At 38.3% G+C, this 25,857-nt stretch overlaps 1 protein-coding gene across 9 annotated transcripts; it reads right to left on the bottom strand.

Moving 5' to 3' along the window:
* Positions 1-902: 902 nt before the first annotated feature.
* On the bottom strand, positions 903-24,186 carry ICOS (inducible T cell costimulator). 9 transcript variants are annotated; one of them, XM_081577726.1, is made up of 6 exons: positions 11,616-12,203; positions 10,719-10,867; positions 5,526-5,864; positions 4,836-4,942; positions 3,400-3,484; positions 903-2,970 (listed from the first exon to the last, which is right to left on the bottom strand). In XM_081577726.1, exons 3-6 carry the CDS (start codon positions 5,833-5,835, stop codon positions 2,930-2,932), a joined length of 543 nt encoding a protein of 180 aa, XP_081433852.1. In that variant the 5' UTR covers positions 5,836-5,864; positions 10,719-10,867; positions 11,616-12,203; the 3' UTR covers positions 903-2,929. The 9 variants fall into 9 exon arrangements, with proteins under 9 accessions (XP_081433852.1, XP_081433853.1, XP_081433848.1 ...); XM_081577727.1 differs by having other exon boundaries at positions 10,751-10,867; XM_081577722.1 differs by having other exon boundaries at positions 12,041-12,203.
* Positions 24,187-25,857: the final 1,671 nt, after the last annotated feature.

Below are 25,857 nucleotides of genomic sequence, written 5' to 3'. Positions count from 1 at the left end.
TTCAAGCATCAAAACAGAGTAAAGATAGTAATATATGTTTGCCACTGAATTTCCATGCAGGAAATCATGCATATATATGAAATAGATGGACAAATGACTAAATTGACACTTCAATGAGGAACAGATGATTCACAAAACTTGAAAGTACCTCCCTATAAACCGTTACTATAAACAGGAAAAGAGTTAACTTTACAGAGGAGAAGCTTGACAGATAACAGCTTAGTCAAGGGATCAAAATGCTTGTTGTCAGGAACATAACAAGTTGAGGTTTCAAACCACCTGACAAGATGCAATTAAAAGAAAGTAGCACTGCTTCTGTGTTATTTTGGCTAAAGGTCAATAAAAGCTGATTTTAATTATGAAGAAACATCAGACTGAGCCAAATCAAAGGACCTTCTACAGAATAACTGCTTATAATCTTTGCAAGAGCCAAGGCCATAGAAATCAAGGCTGAGGAACTGTCCAGACCAAAGTTCGCAACAAAGGTGTGACAACTAAATGCAAAGGGAGATTCTGGGTAGAATCTTTTACGTAGAATACATTATAAGGACATCTGGAAAAACTTGAATGTGGTCTGAGAATTAGGGGCAGCAATGTAGCCATGCAAATTTTCTGATGTTGATGATAGTATTGTGTTTATGGAAAAAAGGGACTTGTTTATAGGAAACATATACCAGTTGGAGGTGATAGGCTATTAGGTCAAAAACTTAGAACTAATGCCCTATTAGGGCATTTTGGTGGCCTTCCAACTATATGTTTGTGATGGCCTCAATTAAAAAAACAAATGAGACCCAAAAGAGCAACTGTTCCAAGCTGTGCGACAATCTTTAAGAACGATGTCAGATTTGCACGTGCCGGCTACAGTAATCATTTCCCTCCCCCAAGAAAACAGATATTTTCAGTTGCTGAGTATCAAATGTTTATTCTTCAGCTTCCTACTACTACTAAAATTTATTTCATAATTAGCTCCTCTTAAAACCAGCTTTTATTTCACAGAAATTGTATCCTTTAATAATTCCCTTTGAAACATACAGGGCTAAGGATGCAGGTGTTTCAGAGCACAACTCGGACAAACAGGAGCGGTGGACCACCTGAGGGCTGTCCTCCCCACTTGACACCCCATGCAGAAAGCCACAAACAATTCTGGGAACACCTCTGCAAAGCCAGCCATGTTGTCCAACTCAGTAGAACATTGTACTTGATTCAAATTACACATTCAGTACTGTACTGTACATATCCAGCATCACACATGCTTAAAATAATATAAGTATGCATAATGACATATCAGGTCTCACTTTTAAAGTAAACGATAAGCAGGCAACTACACATTCTAAAACTACTAAATAATCCCTTTTTACCTAAATTGAGAATGTCACATACACATTGGCTGCTTCAGAAGCCTTGGTCATGCAGACAGGAAGTGAAGAAAATATTTCAGCTAAGAATAATCACATGTTACATGTACTTAAGAATCTCTACAGCCAAATTTGAATGCAAAGGAAGGCTGTCTTGAAGAGCCAGGGCCAGTTTCCAGGCTGAATGGTTACTAGGAGAGGGGATCATACAGATGTTTTCCTGACACATCTGTGTTTCATCACAGATCCTGGAGGAAGAGGCAGGCAGACCCACTCTGGTTCCCAGGGTGGCTTCAGCCCCTAGGGGCAAGAGCACCTGGTTGTCCTGGTTGAGTAGAGTCTCTTAATTCTGGGAATTCCATCTAGGTCTGGATAGCTTCTCCAGGCTGATGGGGGCCATATCAATCTGTAAAGAACAGCGGCATCATGGCTGAAGCTTGGCAGTGACCTCTAAGAACTATAGCCTTCTGATGAATGGATCATGGACTTTACCTTCCAGGACAATGCTTGACAAAGAGAGATGGTTTTCTTAGTTTGTTCAGAATTTTAGCATGATCTCCAAAAATAGGCTGGTTCGTAATTAATAGCACCGTGAAAACATAAAAATAGTAGAAAAAAGTGTCAAGAAATGAAGTCACTTTTGATTCTGAGCAATGCTTCCTACCACTGGTGTCAACATGTCAGCAAAGTAAATCATTTGGAAAGTAAACTGAAGGCAAAGTAAATCTTTTTCATAGAATACATTATAAGAACATCTGGAAATTTTGGGGAAATTTGGGAAAATAAGATATCTCTCTGGAGCAAAAAAAAATATGCTTATTTAGGGAGAATACAGGCAAGTTATATTCACTAGACTGCAACTATATATATACATAACTGAGCAGCAGAAGGAAAAAATGTAGACAGTAGCTCCCAACTCCATAAGCCTGTCAAGTAGTTAGGTAGAAGCATTTTTAAAAGGAAAATTGAGGGCACAAGAAAGCATCTAAATTGTTGGGGCAGTGGTCAACTGGGGTTAAGAAGTTGGAAAAGAGTGCTGTGTACAAACGTATTAGTATGCTATAGTTACACATCCACACCTCAGAAATAAAATAACTACAGTTTTCAAGCATCATCCTCTACTGCCTGATTATGAAGGGAATGGTCATCCCTACAGGAAGAAGAAGTAGTCTGTAGTGAAATGCGGATAGACTCTGGCTCTCGGCTGCCCATTTGCTTTGCAGATTCAGTACCCCTGGCATCTTTAAAACATTTTTGTAGATGTGTTTGTTCTCCTGGCTGGTGCTTTGCTAGGAGCAGATGTGAAAACAGGGATTCCATCCCAGTGAGGTCTGTTTGTTGAGCACACATGAGCTGGGCTGTCTATAAAGCTAGTTGCAAGAGGGTATTTGTTTTGAGAGAGTTCAACAGTACTAAGGCAGTCTGTTAAAATCCCTATTGACTGACATAGTCACTGGTCCAGACTGAACAAAACTCTAGCAGAAGATGTATATAGTAAAATCAAGTCAGACTCTCTGTGGTCCAGGAAACAAAGAATCTTGCCCTTCAAGTTGTAGAGAACTGGCCAAGGTGGTTCACGCCTGGGTGCCAGGGAGTTCCAAATTACGGGTCACATCTGTAACAGAAATATAGCATAAATTCTTTAAAAGTTCTTTATGTGCCAAGCCCATTCAACAAAACTTCTCCTTTCCTCTGCCTCTTATAAACACACACACACATACACACACACAGGGAAACACATATCCCTTCCAAACTCTTCTTTATGTTTCAAGATTGAGCACCAATTCTACATTTTCCATGGAGTTTTACCCAACTTCTATTGCAAACTTGGCTCCTATTGCAAACTTTGAGCTCTACCATATTGTTTATTTTCAATGAACGAGACAAAACATCAATTCAGTGAAATTGAAACTTTGGCTTTTTACAGATAATACTAAAATTCTGTCTTAGAGACATCTTCCCTTCTTTTAAAATAAAAAAATAAAATTATAGGCTTCATGTAAAGAACACTCTTCCCTTCCCAAATCCTCGTGTGTCACTGTACCTGTGGGTGCAGGCTTTTTAGCAGTGTTCACTGCTGCCATGAACATGTATTCACTGTTAGGGTCATGCACGCTGGTGGGATACTTCTGCAAGAAAAGTCAGAAACATGGTTTGTCTTCTCCTCTTCCCCATCTCCATTCCTGTGTGTGTATGTGTGTGTGTGTGTGTGTGTGTGTTACTGATTTCTATTCTTTGTTGAAACAGTATGTGACAAAGTATTAAATGTGACTTAGGCTCTTGACTTTGGGTTTCCCTGATAGCTCAGTTGGTAAAAAATCTGCCTGCAATGCAGGAAACCCTGGTTTGATTTCTGGGTCAGGAAGATTCCCTGGAGAAGGGATAGGCTACCCACTCCAGTACTCTTGGGCTTCCCTTGTAGCTCAGCTGGTAAAGAATCCACCTGCAATTTGGAAGACCTGGGTTCAATCCCTGGGTTGCGAAGAGCCCCTGGAGAAGGGAAAGGCTACCCACTCCAGTATTCTGGCCTGGAGAATTCCATGAACTGTGTAGTCCATGGGGTCACAAAGAGTCAGACACAACTGAGCGACTTTCACTTTCAAGGAGAACCATATATGTAAAGGACTTTAAATAAAAGGCTTTCTGCTTAATCTCTTTTCTCATTTATGCCTTTGTTTTTCCTTCCACAGTAGACTTAAGACCACAGGACTTATCTTACTCTCTTCCTTCTATGTCTCTCTTTTCAAATTCCCTTCTGGAAACAAATATACATACTGTACGGCCAATGATCACACTGTGGATGTACTTGAAGGTGCTAACATCCTTGCATAATACTCAGAATGGTATAATTTCTTTGAGAGCCCATTTTGTGATAGACTAAAAAGAATATTCTCCAGCACAGAGAGATTTTTGTTATCGTTCTTTTATCTTTCTGCATAGCATTTCAGTGATTTTCTTTAAAGGCAAGGAGTCCTAATAACTTACCATGTAAAAAACCTGGCAGTTTCTTTCTCAACTACTGATGGCATCTTCCAAGACTTTCTGACTGATTGTTTCTTAATTGACAAGTTGAGGAAAGCTTATAACTGTTTCATCTGCCTTGACTTTGGAAACTTAGAATCAAATTTGCAGTCCACATGGAATAATATTTTTTAAAGTCGGAAACATCTTTTTAAAAAATCTTTTAACCTTCTTTTCCCTTTTGGTCTTTCCATGGCCCCAATTCCCTTAGCATTTAGGAATAATAATAATGACATATCTCCCTGGAAGCCACTGAATTCTTCTTGGAATGAAGTGGCTATAAAGTAAATAAGCTTCTGTTCTAAGTTAGTAGTTTAATTAATAGGCACATCTTAAAGAAAACAAATTATCTATCTGTTAATCAAATTATTCTGGCAAAAGCAATACATACTCTGATGAGTAAAGAACTACTGATATCCCCCAGTAAAGCTGGTGCAAGAAAAGATCGATGTTGCTCACCTTTTTTGTAAGCCAGCACATAAGGACACAGCCAAAAACACAGACTATGACAAAAGCTGCACATCCTATGGGTAACCAGAACTTCAGCTGGCAACAAAGCTGTGATTCTGGGTTGAAAAAAAAAGATTAGATAAGGAAAAACTCTCAGAATCAAATCTCCCCTTTCACTGCTGAATTATAAGTTCATTTACCAAATTTAAAAGAGCTATTTAATCAAATAAAGTTTTTCTTCAGTACAATCATGAAATGCAGTAAATAGTAAATAAATAACATCATCTCAGTATGATAGCAAGGATCCAAAAATAAAACCAAAAAGACCCTATGCATATATATGTCTACAAATGTGGTTAATGGAAAAGATTTTGCTGTCTATGTTTTTGCAAAACACTAAGAAAAGCAATGTAGAAAACTATTGTTTTCAACCATCTCACTTAATTCCACACACCCCAACAAAAAACCCAAACCTTAAACTTTAGGTGAATAGAGATAATAGCTCTTAAGCCATGGCTTTTGATATTTGTTCTAATTTTTTTCCTGATTTTCAACAGCATGTCTGTTTTAAAGACAATATGACCTATTTCTAACTCAGCAGTTTATATGCTACTTATTTGTTTAACTGTTTTCACTAGTGAGAAAAATGTTAAAATGCATATATACTCTTAAGTCTAGAAGATGAAAACAATATCTTACCATAAATATTCAAATATTCTCTGCTTAGAATATCTACTTGAAAAGGAGGAGGATCAAAAATTGACAATTTGCAGATGTAATAGCTGGCATAAGAACTGTCCAAATTATATAGAAAAAAAGAGACACTATCATTGGATAACTGAAATTTACAGACATTCAGATTCCTGATGGATACCGTGTCGTCACTTCCCTTAATCTTAGTGAGATCACAGAGTACATTATCCCCTTTCAGCAACTGCATTTTAAATTGTCGAACAGTATCAGGGTATTTGCATAAAATTTGTACACCTCCATTGTGAAATATGAACATCTCAGATGCAGCAGAATCATTGAATTCTCCTGGGCAAAAAAAAGAAAGCAAAATTTTATGATTTTGTTGCTCTAATCATTATATTTGAACACAAAAGTCATCTTTTCTCTTTATAAAGTCACCATCATTGCAACAAAATGAAAGAACTTTGCAACCAAAATATAGAATATGAAGGTAGAACTGTGAATTAGGAAAAAACCTAACCAGAGACTTGTTTATCATACATGAGTACATAATATTTAATATATTAAATAATACATTTACATAGTATAAATCAAGCAGAAGTGGTTCCTGCCTTTTGGCAGATTTCATATTGGAGACAGATGACCAATAAATATGTAGTCATGCACCATAATTTATGCTAGAAATGGAGTACTCTTCAAATATAGGTACATGGGTCCTAATTTTGATTGAAGAATTCAGATAATGCCACTTGGAGAAAGTGACTTTGAAAATTAAAATTGAAGGAGGATTAGCACTTTAGTTAAACAATGAGAAATTCCGGGAAAGACATAGGTTAGGAAAAAAAAAATCTTTTTAAAGCACAAAACAGCTTAACTAAAAATGAATGGTTATGTATAAATATATATTTACACTATACGCTCTAAGAGTGAAAGAACAAATGAAAATTATTTTCAAATGATAGAAACATGTCTTCTCTGAACCTCATCCATTGAGAACTGAATCAAAGTCTGATGATAAAGATAAAGATCCAGATTTTCTATTTACTTTCTCATTTTTAAAAACAAATTTGAAGCTTATAGGAAGCCAAAGTTGTTTTTGTGAACTACATAGGGGATCACAGAAGGAAGAAGCTGAAATGGTTTTGGATCAGTTGCAGATTCTGAGTTATAAGTTCGAACAACTCTCTGCCTTCCTTTTGCCTTTTTCCTTCTTTCTTTTTAATATGATGAAATCTCATACTGAAATTGTTTGGAAAAAACTATTAGCATGACAGTTGCTAGTTTAAATTTTGAAATCCCTGGTTTTATTCTTGAGAAATCTATGTAACAAGTAGAAAGAATGTTTAAGGAAAAAAATTACCTTTTGCTCCTATTCCAGTGAAATAGATATACTATTTGTGCATTTTTTGCTCTTTACCTTCCAGATATATACTTATTTTATATAGCAAACATATTACTTAATGTTCTTCTATTGGCATTTATTATATTATAAATGTTCTATTTTTTACATAGTCATAATAATTATCCTTTTTAATGCCTATACAAAAGGCTTAATGTCAATCTAGAATAACTTGTTAAAGCATTCCACTCATGTTGACTGGTTGGGGTTATTTCCAGCATTTTGATTTCATGTAAATATTTCAACATGTGGTAAAAACCTTTAAAGACTCTAATGACACTCTACATGGCCATGTTGCTTTTGGAAAGAACTGTTACACTTTTTAACAGGACTAGCGTTACACAGGATAATTCACTTGTCACAACTCTGCTTACACTAGTGCGTCAATTTTATTTAAGATTTACCACAGTTACTTATTTTTTTTTAATATCTCTATGCTTTCTATCTCTCATATTGTTAGGGAATAGATTTTTAACTTGAGGATTTGATTGTGAAAATATACACAATTGTTCTAGTTTTCAGTTACGGCAGTCCAGATTGTTCAAACTAACTCCCACACCAAAATAACCAAAAATGCTGAATGAAACGCCTAAAATTATTAGTTTATAGATTAAATGGTGAAAATAAAGAAGAAATTACTAGATTAAACTTAAAGAACCAAAATCCAAAGAGAGAAGCAAAGGTTAGAACTTGCTTTTACTTTGAGAGCTTATGCTGTTCTCTCAGATTTATATTTTTGTTTTCATGTCTCAACTGCCAAAGTCTGAAAGTGACAAATCTGGTAAAAGACATTTTATCAGATTTCTCCTTGGTAAGGTGAAATCCCCAAGGTTTGCATTCTTGGAATACAGGTAAGGCAGAAGTAGACCAGCTTTTACCCAGATTATGCCCCACCTTCAAATCACTCCAATTGTCCAGAAAAATCTCAATAATTGAACTTTGTTTAAGGTGATTGGGTTTACTATTACACCTAAGCTTTTGAAAGTAAAAATACAAACTATTCCAGAAAGCAAAGATTTACATCCCAGGACTCAAATCGTATCTACAAATAATACTTAGTTACAATGACAAGCACACCATAAAAAACAATCAAACATACCAAGAAACAAGACAACAACAGAAAAGACAGACTACAAAAACAAATACACAACTATATATTTAAATTATAAGATTCCCCAAAATAAAACAATTGAGCATTCTATGTCTAAGGAAATATAAGACAAACTTGTAGGAGTATCTATAGAGCACAGGAAACTTCAAGGAAAAAAGTCAACTGATTTGAAAAATAACTGACTAGAACTGACAAAAAAAAAAAATTTCAACAGGTAGGTTAAAAGTATATTAGATGGTTAAAGACAGTTGAGGAATTGGAAAATTAGGCTAGAAAAACTATTCAGAATGCAGTCATAGTCCACAGATTCAAGAATCCCAACAAATCACAAGCAGATGTTTTGAAAATAAGCACGTCTAGTGGCCCAGATGGTAAAGAATCTGCCTGCAATGCAGAAGACAAGGGTTTGAGTCCTGGGTTGGGAAGATCCCCTGGAAAAGAATACCCATTCCAGTATTCTTGCCTGGAAAATTCCATGGACAAAGGAGCCTGGTGGGCTAGACTCCATGGGGTTGCAAAGAGTCAGGACACAACTTGGCAACTTTCACTTTCACTCAGTTCAGTCGCTCAGTCACGTCTGACTCTTTGTGACCCCATGGACTGTAGCACGCCAGGCCTGAACATCCACTGGAAGGAGTGATGTTGAAGCTGAAACTCCAACACTTTGGCCACCTGATGTGAAGAACTGACTCATTTGAAAAGACCCTGATGCTGGGAAAGATTGTGATTTCTTGATAATGACTAAAAGAATAGAAACAGACTGTAAAACCCAAATGAATGTCACAAAATTTAGTATGATGCTTCTGTATAAAGGGGAAGAAGAGTTAGAATCAGGAAGGAAATACAGAGCAGAAAGGTGCCTGTGTGCTGACAATATTTAACTTCTGGACCTGTGGTAATTGTGGGAGTAAGGTAGTATGCTTAGTAGTTATTCATCAAATTGCACATTTTATTTTTTCACTTTTCTGAATAGATGCTTTGTTCTAGAAAAAAAACGGTTTTAAAGTACAAAAAGGAAAACTAATGCTTGTTTCATTTAAAAAATTGAGGGTAAATATAAGCAAAAGGCAAAGGGGAAAAACTGATCACATGAGAATAGGTGCAATCTACAATTAGATTAAAATAAAAGATGATTTGCATGGGGACTTATTTGTCTGAAAGTAAATTATGTTGCACTACTCTTGCTTTGATGCAGAAGATAAAATCAGTGAGCTGGTTCACAGTTTCTTTAGAAATGTTCACAGCAAATTTCCCAAGGACTTTAGAATGGCAGTGTGTAAACCACAAAGAAATCTTGGAACAAAAGTGTCTGCAGCCACCCTTGTGTTCACCCAGACACAGATGTACTTCTATTCTGAAGATGATTCTGTCAGCACCTTTTTCTCCTTTTATACCCACGCTATGACCTATAACCCAACACAACATGAAATATAATGGTTGGTGGTGCAGAGTGAGAGAAGACAATACAGTGGTTCCCAAGGAAACCAGAGGAAAATTCTGGCTTTGCCATTAGCAAGTCTCTGTAACAAAGATGCCTCTCTAGACTATAGCTTCTTCATCTGTGAAATAAGGAAGTGGGACCAAGACATCTTGAAGTCCTTTCCAACACTTACTGTCTATGGATTCAGGATGAGAACATAACCAGATGAAACCATGAACAACCAAGAGAGATTACTTTGCTGTTGGATTCTTCAGAGGAGAAACCATGTTTCCATAATCTTACCTCTGTCCCAGCATCTTACTGGGCTATTCCAGAAATTCAGGAGAAATGAAAATTAATGAGACTATCTTCCTGACCTACAAAAGCATTTAGGTATGGCTAGGAAGACTACTCAAGTTTTTCTTGAGTGACAGTGCCGAGGGTGTGTGCTATTGACATCAGGGGAGTACTGGAGATCCCAAATTATCATATCTACTAGACACTTTTTTTTACTGGAGTATAATTGCTTTACAATGTTGTGTAAGTTTCTGCTGTGCAACAAAGTGAATCAGCTTTATGTATGTAAATATGTATATGTATCTATATATCCCTTCCTTCTTGAACCTCTTGCCCCCTCTCCCCCGCCGCCATCTCACTCATCTAGGTTATCACAGAGGGGAAAAAAATCATCAAAAAAATCTACAAATAATAAATGGAGACAGTGTAAAGACAAGGAAACCCTCTGCTGGACATTCTTAATTATTCATTTTATCAATTTTAATCTATAAATTGCCTAGGTCAACTTTTTATTATTAAACGTGGTGGTAAGAAGCCTGACTTAAGTGTCCACATACCCAATGCTTGGAGGAGGAAATTGCAACCTGCTCCAGTATTCTTGCCTGGGAAATTCCATAGATGGGGAACCTGGTGGGCTACATTCCATGGGGTCTCAAAGAGTCAAACATGATTGAGTGACTAAGCATGCAGACACACCCAGGGTTTAAACTTTCCATCTGGAAAACCATTTAGTAACTCTTAATCTGCTATTTGAACATTTTCAACTACAGGAATCAGATAGGGCATGTAATCAATTGCTTCACAATTACTCTGGATCCTGTAGAACCTCAAATCTCTAATCACAAAATCTCCTCAGTCTTAGATGGCATTTGAAAAACAGTATCAAAAGGAGGTCATCTCTATAATCATGACTAAAGCATTTAATGACTACGCAGACAATTTAAGGAAAATCTGAATGTATTAGTTTCTTACAACTATAGAAGCAGCTAGAATCTTTTCTCCACCTTTCCCAGATGTTGTCTTCAAGTCTGATACTCAACCAGGAGTACTGGTGCAATAGCACCAACTTTTATAGCCAGTGTCTGCTTTGATTGGGTATCACATCTCTTTGGTCAGTTCTCCTGCCAGTGGTGGAAAATTGTGACTGTCTTCCTCATCAATGTCTTTCTTCTCATATACCACATTTTAATATAAAATCATCCTCTAAAATAGTCTCTTACACTATCTTTGATATGTTCCTCACTCTCGCTAAATCACCATCTTCATCCCCAGTACCCATAAGTTCTCATATTCACTGTCTGCACATGTTTCAGGCATCCTGTAAACACCTCCACCTCCACACTTGTGTTTCCTGTAACATGATTCAATGTCTGCCCAGTATCAGACACAGTCAAACCTAGCAAATGTACAAATCATACAGCAAGTCCAATTTTTCCGTGTACAGACAACTGATGACCCAGACAGATTAGATTGTCTGTCTAAGGTCACACAACCTCTTGGGCACATGAAAGATTTGGGGTACGATCTGAGGTTGAAGTGCCACTAGCAACAACCAGAGAAAGTATAATGGAAGCAGGCAACCACATGAAGCTTCACAGTGATCACTTCAGATCGCATCCTAGAGGATCACTGTTGAAATCTGTCTACAGGAAGAAAGTCTAATTTCCTGCACCTCTGTTTCAAATCCAGTAGAATCTACCTATTTCTCCATCTAAACTGCTATTGGTCCAAATCAGCAACATCTCTCTCTCTCTGTGGCATGATGAGAGCTTCCAAACTTTCTGTTCTCACTCGTGCACATTCACCATCCATGCTCCTCAGGGAAACCAGAATAATCTTCTTATGTACATAATCCAATAGTGCACTTGCCTGCTAATAAGACATCCAGAGCCTCCCCATCTCAGTTAGAAGAAAATCTAACTCCTCACACTGGTTTCCATGACTTGCATGATCTACCCTGTCTTGCTGCTGCTGCTGCTGCTGTTGCTGCTGCTAAGTCACTTCAGTCGTGTCCGACCCCGTGCAACCCCATAGACAGCAGCCCACCAGGCTCCCCCATCCCTGGGATTCTCCAGGCAAGAATACTGGAGTGGGTTGCCATTTCCTTCCCCAATGCATGGAAGTGAAAAGTGAAAGTGAAGTCACTCAGTCGTGCCTGATTCCTAGCGACCCCATGGACTGCAGCCTACTAGCTTCCTCCATCCATGGGATTTTCCAGGCAAGAGTACTGGAGTGGGTTGCCACTGCCTTCTCCAACTCTGTCTTGCTAACACTATTTAATACCAGTCACTCACTACGCTGCAATCACACTGCTCTTCTTTCTATTCCTCAAACACGAGAAGCTGGACTCCAGGGCTTTGAATTTCTTGTTTCTTTGTCTGGAATGTTATCTCTTATTTTCATATGGCTGCTTCTTACTTCTCCAGCAACCATTGACCACTCAATCCAAGTGAAAGTGAAAGTGTTAGTCGCTCAATCATATCTGACTATTTGTGACCTCATGAACTGTAGCCCTCCAGGTTCCACTGTCCATGGAATTTTCAAGGCAAGAATACTGAAGTAGATTGTCATTTCCTTCTCCAGGGATGGAACCCAGGTCTCCCACATTGCAGGCAAATTCTTTACCATCTGAGCTACCAGTGAAGCCCCATTTCAAGTCATGTTCTGGCATATTACCTGAGATAAAGGATCATTATGTGATTTGTTTGTTTACTTGTTTATTACACGATAATGTAAGCTTTAAAATCAGAGACCTTGTTGATTTTATTCAGTGATCCATCACAAGTATCTACAATAGCACCTGGTATGTAGTAAGTCACAATAAATATTTATTGGATGGATGGATGGATGAATATATAGAGCTCAGTGATGTTATAAATCTAGGGAGATAAAGCATAGAATATAAGATATAAGAACCAAAAAGGCTCTTAGAAATGATCCAGTTAAGCCTTTCATTTCAAATTTTACATTTAAATTTATCAAGCCAAACTTGGGTCAGAAAAGTGAGTATATTACCCAGGATTACACAGCTCATAGTTGAGACATGATCCTTGGATTGCCTTTCCTCTGCAGACAAGTACATGCAAATACACAAGTACAGAAGATACCTCCTCAACTGGGATGTCAGATTCTAATGAATATTATCTGAGTATTAAAGAAGCATGTTCTTTAACTATTATAAATATCTACCAGGTTCATAAAGCCTTGTTTTTGGGTGTGCATGCTAAGTCACTTCAGTCATGTCCAACTCAGTGCAACCCTATGGACTGAGCCTGCAAGGCTTCTCTGTCCATGGGATTCTCCAGGCAAGAGTACTGGGGTGGGTTGCAATGTCCTCCTCTAGGGGATCTTCCCAACCCAGGGATCAAACCCGAGTCTCTTAAGACTTCTGCATTGGCAGGTGGATTCTTTACCACTAGTGCCACTTGGGGAGCCCAAAGACTTGTTTAGATGGTTGATTATTCTCTTGGTTCTTTCGTATCTACAGAGAAGAAGACAGATTTAAACCTGGTTATTTTTTGTATCCTCCAGAGGGCAGAATCATTAAATTTACCCAATGGATGTCCATGATAGGTACCTCTGAACCAATAACTGTTCTAATACACCCAGATGTTTCATAACCAGAGCCTGTTAGTGATTTGTAATAAATAGAAAGTGAAGTCGCTCAGTCGTGTCCAACTCTTTGTGACCCCATGGACTGTAGCCTACCACGCTCCTCTGTCCATGAGATTTTCCAGGCAAGAGTATTAGAGTGGGTTGCCATTTCCTTCTCCAGAAGATCTTCCCAACCAATAACTGTTCTAATACACCCAGATGTTTCATAACCAGAGCCTGTTAGTGATTTGTAATAAATAGAAAGTGAAGTCGCTCAGTCGTGTCCAACTCTTTGTGACCCCATGGACTGTAGCCTATCACGCTCCTCTGTCCATGAGATTTTCCAGGCAAGAGTATTAGAGTGGGTTGCCATTTCCTTCTCCAGAAGATCTTCCCAATCCAAGGATCGAACCCGGGTCTCCCACATTGTAGGCAGATGTTTTACCATTTGAGCCACCAGGGAAGATATTTGTAATAGAAACACCATGTTATCACATTTAGCACTTAATGCACTGTTAAAAACACAAATAGGATAATATTCTCTTGAACTCTGGTGATGAGTTTTAAAATCTGGATAATAAGACTTCATTTTTGATTTGCTACCATATCTGTTCACTTCTTGTTGCTACTCCTAGATTATCAGTACTCTAGAATATAGATACTATACTTAATCACATTGACTACCATGTCTAAAGGGTTCAATCTTTCCAACAGAGGTTCAAACCTGTTCACTGCTGCTAACTATGATTTTTATAACATTATCATTGATATTAGTAGACTAAGGTTTTAAGAGTGAAATCAAAATCTTTATATTAAATAATTTCTTTAGATCTTCAAACATTTCGAAAGATAAAAGCATTTGCATATTCTTTTAGGGGAAGCTATTAAGAAAAATCTCTGAAGAAAAAGTTCACCTGAGAATTGCACTATGGTTCAGAAGTTTATCTGCAAATTGATTCTTTTAATATCTAAACTATTTCATTTCTTCAGTGTCAGATTGTCTTGCTAGAACCTGTTCTGCCAGGACTCTTTATAAGCAGTCATATTATGCCTGTTTGAAAGTCTTTTGGCAGAAACACTTTAAAAACCCACACAGTGCAGCGGGTGTGAGACAGATCAGCAATTTGACTTTACTCTCCTTAACTCAGACTTCTAACCACAAACCTCCACAAAGATCTGAGTGATAGAAAGATAAGAGCTCCTGAGTTTGCAATTATTGATAGGCTTATTAAAAATATTTTCTGTAATCCAATAATGATATTCTTTAGCTTAGCATAGCACACGAATGTGACATAAGATGCAAAATTCTAAAAATGGCAATGTTTATGTTAGGGTTTTGTTCCATTTGGGCTTTTACTAAGAAATTCTGGCATTTAAAAAATATGTTTTCTACCACTTTTTTAAAACCACTCATAAAAGCACTGTCATTTCTTATGCACCTACAAGCTAAAACTTTTAGAATCCTGATTAGCAGATTTTTATATATGCATTATTTTTATATTTACATTATTATTCAAAGGCATCCATAATCTAAAGTAAAGATTAAAATCAGTAGCAAGGGTAGGCAAAATAAGCCCAATCCAAAGTCTTAACATTTGCAGAAAAGGAAGTAAAAAAAATTAAGAAAAAAAATAAGGAGAAAGTTAAAAAGCCAAAAGACTGTCTGTGTGTGTGTGTGTGTGCGCGCATGTGCACGCACACTGACACAAGCATACATTGTGTGAATTGCTTTTTTCTCCAAGGAACTCTGTAGAGGAGGTAAAACAACCTTTGGTGCTCCAAAATGTGTAATGTTTTTAAATGAAAGATTGGTTTTCTTCTAGTAAAAACTGATGGAAAAATCCCAGAGATGTTATAAACTTTGTCGTGATATTTACAAAGTAATTAAACTAAACTCTACTCTCTGCTCCAGTAACCTTTATCTCCAGCCCACCATTCCCCTTGGCTTAGTTCCTTCTTTCCAGCTTCCTTTCAAGGATGCGCCTGATACATCAAGAGTAACATTTCCAGACTGAACTCAGCACTCACTCACCAAACCCAAACAAGTCCTGTCCTTTAAGGAGTTAGGACCTCAGTCTTCCTCAGGTCTCCCTCTCTCTGATCTGTCTCTCTGACTGTCCTGATCCAATTAGTCACCAAGTCCAGTTGACTCTAGCTCATGGATGGCCCTCAAATTCAGTTGCTCTTCTCTATTCCTATTGCCAATCCAGGACTATTTCACAACTTCCCTTCTCTGTGGAAGCATCTTCTTGACTGGCATTCTCAACAGCCATCACTCCCTCCAAATCTAGCCTCCATCCCTGCTTCCAAAATTGTGTTCCTAAAAAGCATGCCACTCTCCAGGTTAAAAATATCCATTACCTTGTTGTTTATGAGGTTAAAAGAAAAACAGTTTTCTTGGCATGATACAAAACCCTTTCATGATATCAGGGACCATATAGCTTCAAGCTGCACTATACGTTTTGGCCATGCCTTTAACATTGTTACCCATGTCCCCATAGACTAGGATAACGTATTACCACTTTATTTGCTTAGAAATCCTCATTCATCCTTTGAGAACAATTTTAAACTGCTCTCTGAGACCCCCAGACAAAGATTCCCATCTCTATGCTCTCAATAAATCTTTGTCTACACCGATATGTTTATAATATGTATAAGCTTAGATCATAATCATTTTTGTCTGTCTTCCCCATTTAACCAATAGCTTTACAAGTATAAAGATTGTATCATGGTCACTTAAATAATCCCAGGACCTGGAGTATATTAGATACTCAATGAATGAATGAATGAGCAGATGAATATGAAAACTGAGCATGGTTGGTAAATGTCCTTCATTGGGGTGAGGAGGTGAACAAGGAAAACAGCAAGAGACCCTATTTACTAGATAATGGAGAATGTTTATTTCCAAGTCCAAAGGCAAAGGCTCAGACTGAATGATACCCAACCAATTCTCTGAAGCCCAATAGTTCTGGGGTTATACAAATATCTAAGCCTTCCAAAGCTTCCAAATAATAATAATAATAATTGCAACTTATAAGCATTGCATGTTTCTCATGTATTAAGGTTTTAGACGCATTACATGCAATATATCGTTTGATGTTTATAGCAGTATTTTACATCAGGTTTTCTATATTTATCCCTATTTTACAGATGAGGAAACTGAGGCTTGAATAATGGGCCCAAAATGAGGTAGAGCCATGATTTGAACCTAGACAACCTGAAACCAGAGTCACCCTTCCTAAAGAGCCCCTTAGTCCAATAATCTAGCCCAGCTCCTAATTTTATAGAAACTGAAGCACAGAAGCTAAAGAGACTTGCTGAGAAAAAGGAAGAGAAAGAACTTTTTAACATTAACCTAGATTTAGAAGTTATTTTCAAGTATTTCTTTTCCTTCAAGATGTATTAGGTATATAATTGTCCCAAATACTTAAAGCAGTGTTTATGTTGGTGCCACATATGTTTTATATGATTGAAAATGTTATTATACACCAAGAAATACATAAAATTATTTACTTTATATGAAATTACATTGTGTTTAATACACTCATTCCCTAGACAGCCTCGAACCATTGTGTGTTGAGCTGCCCTTGCTCTGATGGGGTCTGAATTCTTGATGAGTATTGTAACTTATTTGCCTGTAGAAAAGTAAACAGATATATCCACATCTATAAGAAACTCTCATAGTTAAATAAGTGCAAACAGGAATTCCAAGAAGATTTTGCTTCAGTCCTAGATAGTACAAAATGAACAAAACTTGAATTGAGAACGCAGTAGAGGTTTATTTCTGTTTCTTGTTGTTTTTTATGAATGAATTTTTTTGGCTCTAAGCCCTAGGAGAGTATGATTGCTGGCTGTAAAAAGTTTGATGTCTTACACTTCAAGAAGTTCCTTCTAAGTCCTCTGTTGCTTGTTGGAAGTGCCATGTCTATGGCAATACACTCAGACAAACAAAAGACTCTATCAGAACTAGTGGTTGACTGACTCAAAATTCTTGAGTCCATCGCCTTCCTTAAAGACAACCTGATTCCTCTTAGCTTTTCTTCATGCAAAGTAGATCCAGACATCAGTATGTCTGCAAGAGTCAGAGGAGGTTCATATCCCGATTTCTGCCTCTCTCTAAACTTGCCTGTCTGTTTCAATCAACCATACAGGCCAAACTAATGGGAAAAAAATCACTTGTTGACTGCTGCTGCTAAGTCGCTTCAGTCGTGTCCGACTCTGTGCAACCCCATAAACGGCAGCCCACCAGGCTCCTCTGTCCCTGGGATTCTCCAGGCAAGAATACTGGAGTGGGTTGCCATTTCCTTCTCTAATGCGTGCATGCAGGCTAAGTCACTTCAGTCGTGTCTGACCCTGTGCGACCCTATGGACAGCAGCCCACCAGGCTCCTCTGTCCGTGGGATTCTCTAGGCAAGAACTTGTTGACTAACAGCTCTCATTTGTGTTACATATTTTCTGCATACTTAAGTACCAAACTCCAAAGTATAATTTTGAATTTTCCTTGAAAGGTGTTGAATGCCATATTCTTATTTTCCTTAGAATGACGAAAATGTGTCATTTAACAGACTCAATTTATTAGAATAGAAGTAGCACAGAGATGCCATTTATGGAGTAAGTGTGGCTTTTTCTTCGGGCATTGAAGACAGCAAATGATGTGTAAGTGTATGTATATGTATATGTGTGTATGCGTATACATATGTTTATATATATACTGGGCTTTGAATTTTTATCTTTTGCATCCTTTGTGTATAAAAGTCACTGTTAGGATAGGGAGTCAGCATAAACTAAGGGTTTTGCTCAGTTTACAACTGTGAATACTGAGGCCAATTTTTTTTGTCAAACAAGTCTATGGATACTATAGTGAGCAAAGCTTAGATGAGAACTGAAATCCTCCCTACACACTTGCATTTTGCTTCTACTAAGAAATTGGAATATGCTGCTAGCAATTTAAAGACCAAAATATTCCATTTCATCTGAGGAAGTTGTTAATACCAACTTCAAGTTATGAAAGTCATTTTGTTCACTAATTATGGAACAACAAGTCTCTCAAGACCTTCATGAAAATAATACACATTTCTAGAAAGAAGGAAAAAAAGACAAAGATATGACTAAACAACCACAGGAGAAATATTAGTTATTCATCAGAATAAAAGGAAAACATATTTATCCATGCTGGAATTCAGAGACTTCAAGGTATCTGAAGAAAATAATAGAAGTCTTCTGATCATTGGGTAAAAACAGGGATGACAAGACAGGAGCAGATGGCAAGACTGATGCTGCCATTGAAAAGAGGTGATGTGAGTATAAGGAGAGAATTCTTCAATCAAAAGAGAAATACTGTTAGAGGAAACTTAGCAATGATCTGCAACTACAAGTTTTCATTTATTTCAATAAAACCCACATATGTGGTGTGCATGCTAAATCACTTCAGTCATGTCTGACTCTTTGCGACCCTATGGACTGTAGCCTGCTCCTCTGTCCTCTGTCCATGGGATTCTCCAGGCAAGAATACTGGAGTGAGCTGCCATGTCCTCCTCCAGGGGAATCTTCCTGGCCCAGGGATCAAACTTAAGTCTCCTGTGTCTCCTACACTTTCAGGCAGATTCTTTACCACTAATGCCACCTAGGAAGCCCCGTGTAAGGGGCAGGGTTTCACTAAACAGAAAGCATAAGAGTGAAAAGAGAACATCATGAAGTTCTCATGTCACTGCAGGGGGTGGGGAATAAACACATCAAGCAAACCTATTGTCATTATTGATTTTATTATGATTTTATCATTTTATTATTAAATTATGATTTATTATTTACAATAATAAATAGATATTCAATCAAGACACTCTGAATATGACAATGACTTAGTCAACCAAGAAATGTAGCAGACCTTTCAAATTACAGAGGGAAGACTTCCTCTGTAGTCTGTAAGAGAAACTTCCTCATTTTAACAAAAATGAAAGAAAATACCACAACCAAGGAAAATCAAAATAAACATAATGTTGAAGGAGTAAAATCAATGTAGGGCTTCCTTGGTGGCTCAGCAGTAAAGAATCTGCCTGCAATGCAGGAGACACAGTAGACTCAGGTTTGATCCCTGGGTTGGGACGATCCCTTGGAGAAGGAAATGGCAACCCACTCCAGTATCTTGCCTGGAAAATCCCATGGACCAAAGAGCCTGGCGGGCTACAGTCCACGGGATCGGAAAGGGTTGGACACAACTGAACAAGTGAGCACACACACACTAAATCAACATAGAGTTATTGTACTGAGTGAGAAAATGGCCTGAATTCAACTAAGGAAAGAAAAATGGACAATTTGAATTTTTTAAATGTAGCACAAACACTGGAAGGAGGAGGCTCAAAGGCTCCCCTGAACGCTGGGGAGGAGCAGATGCTGGAGACGCCAAAAAGATGTTTTTTTCCTCAGGTGATGGAGTTTAGGAACCACTGCTTCAATGCCTGGGTGATAAAGTCAAGGCTCAAAATGAGCCTGAGGGTTCCCCTTCCAGCTTCCACCCTGAACACACCACGAGACATGCACACTTATTAAACACCACCTGATCTCGGCCATTCACACTTCACTGCTTTCAGAGTGGTCTTTCCTAAACCAGAATTCATCAGATCACCCACATGGTCTCCATTGCCCATAAGTTCTGGAAAGAATGTCTTCTAAATGTAGACAGAAGGTCCCACTTTTCCCAAATCCTTCCACAACAGAGAACCTCCTATTGTTCCAGAATCATTAAAAGAAGATGATTTTATTAAATTTTACATTGAGATCAATAGAAAACTGAGAATCACCAATATTTCTTTCCCTCTTAACTCACCAGCCAAATAACAAAACTGATCATTTCTCTCATTTGAGATTCATGTTATTTTTCCACTACTTCAACATGGTACAGAAAGATAGTGGATATTGGAATCAGACATATTTGAATTCTAAAGAATGCTAAAACTACCGCACAATTGCACTCATCTCACACACTAGTAAAGTAATGCTTAAAATTCTCCAAGCCAGGCTTCAGCAATACATGAACCATGAACTTCCAGATGTTCAAGCTGGTTTTAGAAAAGGCAGAGGAACCAGAGATCAAATTGCCAACATCCGCTGGATCATCGAAAAAGCAAGAGAGTTCCAGAAAAACATCTATTTCTGCTTTATTGACTATGCCAAAGCCTTTGACTGTGTGGATCACAATAAACTGTGGGAAATTCTGAAAGAGATGGGAATACCAGACCATCTGACCTGCCTCTTGAGAAACCTGTATGCAGGTCAGGAAGCAACAGTTAGAACTGGACATGGAACAACAGACTGATTCCAAATAAGAAAAGGAGTACATCAAGGCTGTATATTGTCACCCTGCTTATTTAACTTGTATGCAGAGTACATCATGAGAAACGCTGGGCTGGAGGAAGCACAAGCTGGAATCAAGATTGCCGGGAGAAATATCAATAACCTCACATATGCAGATGACAGCACCCTTATGGCAGAAAGCAAAGAAGAACTAAAGAGCCTCTTGATGAAAGTGAAAGAGAAGAGTGGAAAAGTTGGCTTAAAGCTCAACGTTCAGAAAACTAAGATCATGGCATCCCATCACTTCATTGCAGATAGAATGGGAAACAGTGGAAACAGTGGCTGACTTTATTTTTCTGGGCTCCAAAATTACTGCAGATTTTGGTTGCAGTGGTTGCAGCCATGAAATTAAAAGATGCTTACTCCTTGGAAAGAAAGTTATGACCAACCTAGATAGCATATTAAAAAGCAGAGACATTGCTTTGCCAACAAAGGTCCGTCTAGTCAAGGCTATGGTTTTTCCAGTGGTCACGTATGGATGTGAGAGTTGGACTATAAAGAAAGCTGAGCACCAAAGAATTGATGCTTTTGAACTGTGGTGTTGGAGAAGATCCTTAAAAGTCCCTTGGACTGCAAGGAGATCCAACCAGTCCATCCTAGAGGAGATCAGTCCTGGGTGTTCATTAGAAGGACTGATGTTGAAGCTGAAACTCCAATACTTTGGCCACCTGATGTGAGGAGCTGACTCATTTGAAAAGACCCTGATGCTGGGAAAGATTGAGGGCAGGAGGAGAAGGGAACGACAGAGGATGAGATGGCTAGATGGCATCAGCAACTCAATGGACATGAGTTTGAGTCAACTCCGGGAGTTGGTGATGGACAGGGAGGCCTGGCGTGCTGCGGTTCATGAGGTCGCAAAGAGTGGGACGCGACTGAGTGACTGAACTGAACTGAACTGAATCTTGGTTCTGCCACTAAATACTAGGTAACCAAACACTCAGCCTTTCCTGGTCTGAGATTCTTCAAACATTAACTAAGAATGCCTACCTCTTCATGAGATGAGAAAGCCTACGTAGTTGGGAGGATTAAAAATATGCCAAAAGAAAGGAGCTGCAAGAACTTAGTTGACTTCAGTTTTGGTCTTTACTTTGCATTTAGAGTCTTTAAAATAGTAGCTGCTGAATAAATGGTTTGTGATGATACTTTGAATATGATGACCTAAATGGGAAGGAAATCCAAAAAAGAGAAAGGATATATGCATACATGTAGCTGATTCACTTTGCTGTACAGCAGAAACTAACACAACATTGTAAAGCAACTATACTCAAATAAGAATTAACTGTAAGAAAGGCAGAGATTTTGCCTTAAATTAGGAGCATAGATGCTCAAGTTCATTTAATAAGGAATGCCTTACCAATGATAAATCCCTGAACCACCTGAATCAATTATATAAATTAAAGGAGCAAAATACAGCTAGAAAAAAAATTGTTAAGCAGTTTACTATCTCCATCTAGCCATCCATGCTCCAGTTTTGCCACCAGTCAAATAGGAAAACAGCTTGTCACATGGCATGGTTTTCTGTGTGATGAGGGGGAATGTTGATTTTATTCCATCAGAATCTAAGATATATATCATTCCAGAAGTACAATGTATTAATCAGCTTAGTCTGACGACTGGAAATAATTCCACATAGGCTGGATGGATCCTTCCACAGTGGTAACACCATTGTTAATTTGAATCTCCTGAGCATAATATCACCACAAGTACCCAGCTGGGTTTGGCATATTGGGACACTTTCTAACAGTACAAACAACCCCTTCAATGACTTGAACCAATGTTCTTGGGAGAAAATCCACAATCCTTCATGTGGCACTTAAGGTCTGAATAGTCTAGCCTTTGCTTTCCCTTCCAGCCTCATTTTGCACCATCGACAACTCTTTTCCTCTCTGTCCTCAGGCACATCCACCTTCTTCAGCTTCCTAACTTACTTCAGTCCTTCCTGACACAGGGCCTTTGCATTTACTGTTCTCATGGTATAAAATGTCCTTACCCACTGTCCCACCATTCTCCCCATTTACTCTTATTTGTCCTGCAAATCTCAGCTCAAGGACCACTTAAAAGACTTGGATGAACCCCACCCCCCACCCACAACTCCATGTCCACCCAGTCTACACAAGTTTTTTTGTTACATCCCCTGATAGAACTGAGTTCTGTCTGTAATTGTCATTTCATTTACAAAATTATCTGATTAATGCCTCTCTCCAGCCTTTCAGTTAGCATCATGAGAGCAGGGACTAACCTGGTTTTGCTCATCATTATATGCACAGAGGCCAGCACAATATCGCCTACATGGCAAGTTCTTGGTGCTGAATGAATGAATGGATGAGTGAATGAATGAATGGATGAGTGAATGAATGAATGACTATCAATCCCAGTGTTATTCCCTTGTTGCTTGTACAGCTAAAGGATTTCACTGGGTGTAGAAAAGGCATAGTGGTCCCAAACTACCCTTGGGACCTATAAATAATTCCTCATTCCTCTTAACAGCTTTGGAGCCACCTTGAGCCACCACAAGCTCAAATATTTGATCAATACACTTTTTTTTTTTCTTTGAAGATAAAAATAAAGTCTGCTTTTGGTACCACTGCAAAACTTATCTCTAAGTAAGAGTATACCAACCAAAGTTCTGTCTGCACTTTTAGTGTTAGTAAAACTTCCCAAAGTAATATAATTTCACTGCTTTTTCCCAACCTCGGGAACATGGCTCAGACGTAAAGATAAAACGAAAATAATTGAAAACATACCCAGTAAGAAGTAGAAGAAACACATATTAATTTCATTGTCAGTAGCATTATTTAAAATATTCAAGTAGAGTCTGATATATACCATGTAAGAGAAAGAATTGAGGACTTCAGAGTGATTTTTTTAGTGTCTTCAGAGGCTAAGGACTGTTTTACATTGTCCACTGATCCTTGGCCTTTCACAAGAACCTTGACATTAGTGCTAAAAAAAACCCTGTGGCAGCCAGGGCATGTCTGACAAAAGACCACCCAGATAAGATTAAAATAAAACTCCTTTTCAAAGCCCTTCTGTTTTATTTTCTCCCAGCCCAAATGCCAGGCCTACTTAATTTTCATTCTGTTGACACAAGTCATTTTGCCTTTCATCTTCCTCTGAGAACAGTAAGCCACTCTTCTATTTTATCCCCTAAAAGTTAACTTGAAGCAGGTAATTTAAAATTTTAATGATCTGATGAGACATTTTTCATCTTAAAACAGTGACATAAATGCCGTTAGCCATGGACTTGGGCTCTTCTGTAATTGTTCTTACTTTCTAAAAAACAAACAAACAAAAACTTTCTATTTGGTGCCTAACTTTTTTCCACCTTTGATTTTTCTTAATGTTCACTTGAATTATAACTTAATAGTGCATATTCAATAAGTCACTTACCTGTTAGAATTTCAACTTGGATGCAGAAGAGAAAGAAATACCAGAGGTCTGACTTCATGTTTGCCAGAAGCAAATGCAATTTTCTCCTTCAGTATTTAAGGCTGACAGTGAATTCACGTCCTTAACTGTTTTCTTTTTGCTGAAAAGGAAGTGGGTTTGGTGGGGGTTGATGTTGTGTCACACTTACCATCAAGGCAAGGAGGTGTCTCTGAAGTGATGTCAATATCAGTGGCATTATTGCTCATGGAGGTTAAGTTTAATTCATGGATTATTATAATTTGTTATATTTATTTATTTGGCTGCACAGGATCTTAGTTGCAGCATGTGGGATCTAGTTCCCTGACCAGGGATTGAACCTGGGCACCTCCTATATTGGCCCCATGGCCTCTTAGCTACTGGACCACCAGAGAAGCCCCTTACTCCGTGGATTATTGATGATTTTGAAGACAAAGGAAAACTTTGCCCTCATTTCAATTCCAAGAAAACAAATGAAAGAGACAGCACTTGCTCTTTTCAGAACCACCCTATTCCCTCTGAATCAATAGTTGTTGGGGACAGCATGATCTGAAATTAACCATATGATAAACAGCATGTATTTTGATGCATTTCTATCTTATGCTATTTGCTCCAGAGATAGAAAGTCTTTGAAGTAGGACAAGAAATACATAAAATTACTACAGAACTTTGGGCTTCCTTGGTGGCTCAGTGGTAAAGAATCCTTCTGCAATGCAGGAGACACAGGTTCAATCTCTGGGTCAAGAAGATTCCTTGGAGGAGGGCATGGCAACCCACTCCAGTATTCTTTCCTGGAGAATCCCATGGACAGAGGAGCCTGTGGACTGGTGGGCTACAGTCCACAGTGTCACAAGAAGTCAAGCATGACTGAAGAAACTGAGCACACACGCATGCACTACAGAACTTTAAATAATGATATCTGAAAGAGGAGCAACACAGAAATCTAAGAAAGAATATTTTTTATGGCATTCATTGTAGATGGTAATTTTCCAAGTGATAGAGTCAGTTTTAATCTAACTTAAACCTTGTTTTGCATAATATAGCAGAATCTGTGCACGCATGCTAAGTTGCTTCAGTTGTGTCCGACTCTTTGTGTCCCTATGGACTGTGGCTTGCCAGGATCCCCAGTCCATGGGATTCTCCAGGCAAGATTACTGGAGTGGGTTACCATGCTCTTTGCCAGGGGATCTTCCCAACTCAGGGATCAAACTCGCATCTCTTATGTCTCCTGCATTGGCAGGTGGGTTCTTTATCACTAGTGCCACCTGGGAAGCCCCAGCAGAGTCTGTAGAGACAAGAGATTCTGAATCTATGGCCTGAGATGAAAGCAAGAAAGCTGAAGAGCCTACCCATAGTGTCTCTCTATCCATGCCAGGAAATAGAGTAGAAAACAACAACAGTAATAATAATATAAAGAGTTATGTTTATATGTATATAAATGTTCATATGAAATGTGTCATGTGCTCTGTCATGTCCAGCTCTTTGCAACCCAAGAACTGTAGCCTGCCAGGCTCCTCTGTCCATGGGATTTCCCAGGCAAGAATTCTGTAATGGATTGCCTTTATCTCCTCCGGGGGCCTTCCCGACCCAGGGATCAAACCTGCATCTCTCCAGTCTCCTGCATTGTAGGTAGACTCTTTACCAGCTGAGTCATCCAGGAAGCCCCTTTGTATGAAACAATGCATGTTAAGGCAAAACATATAAAATTAAATGTAAAATGATATATATTTAATATGCATAAAATATGTAAATACAGCTAATATTG

This window comes from Giraffa tippelskirchi, chromosome 3, assembly GCF_054371585.1.
Source record: "Giraffa tippelskirchi isolate mGirTip1 chromosome 3, T2T-mGirTip1v1.2.pri, whole genome shotgun sequence".
Lineage (NCBI taxonomy): Eukaryota > Metazoa > Chordata > Mammalia > Artiodactyla > Giraffidae > Giraffa > Giraffa tippelskirchi.
The sequence above is the reverse complement of the archived record's forward strand: the minus strand, read 5'-3'. Positions and strand labels throughout refer to the sequence as shown.

What these genes read in the sequence shown, in the direction of transcription:
- ICOS (XM_081577721.1), bottom strand. Translation starts at nt 24,135, where the DNA reads ATGAAGTCAGACCTCTGGTATTTCTTTCTCTTCTGCATCCAAGTTGAA. An exon ending in TGTGCTGGCTTACAAAAAAG is followed by an intron (nt 3,485 to 4,835) that starts GTGAGCAACATC and finishes CTTTTCTTGCAG; the next exon opens with AAGTATCCCACCAGCGTGCA. An exon ending in TAAAAAGCCTGCACCCACAG is followed by an intron (nt 2,971 to 3,399) that starts GTACAGTGACAC and finishes TTTCTGTTACAG; the next exon opens with ATGTGACCCGTAATTTGGAA.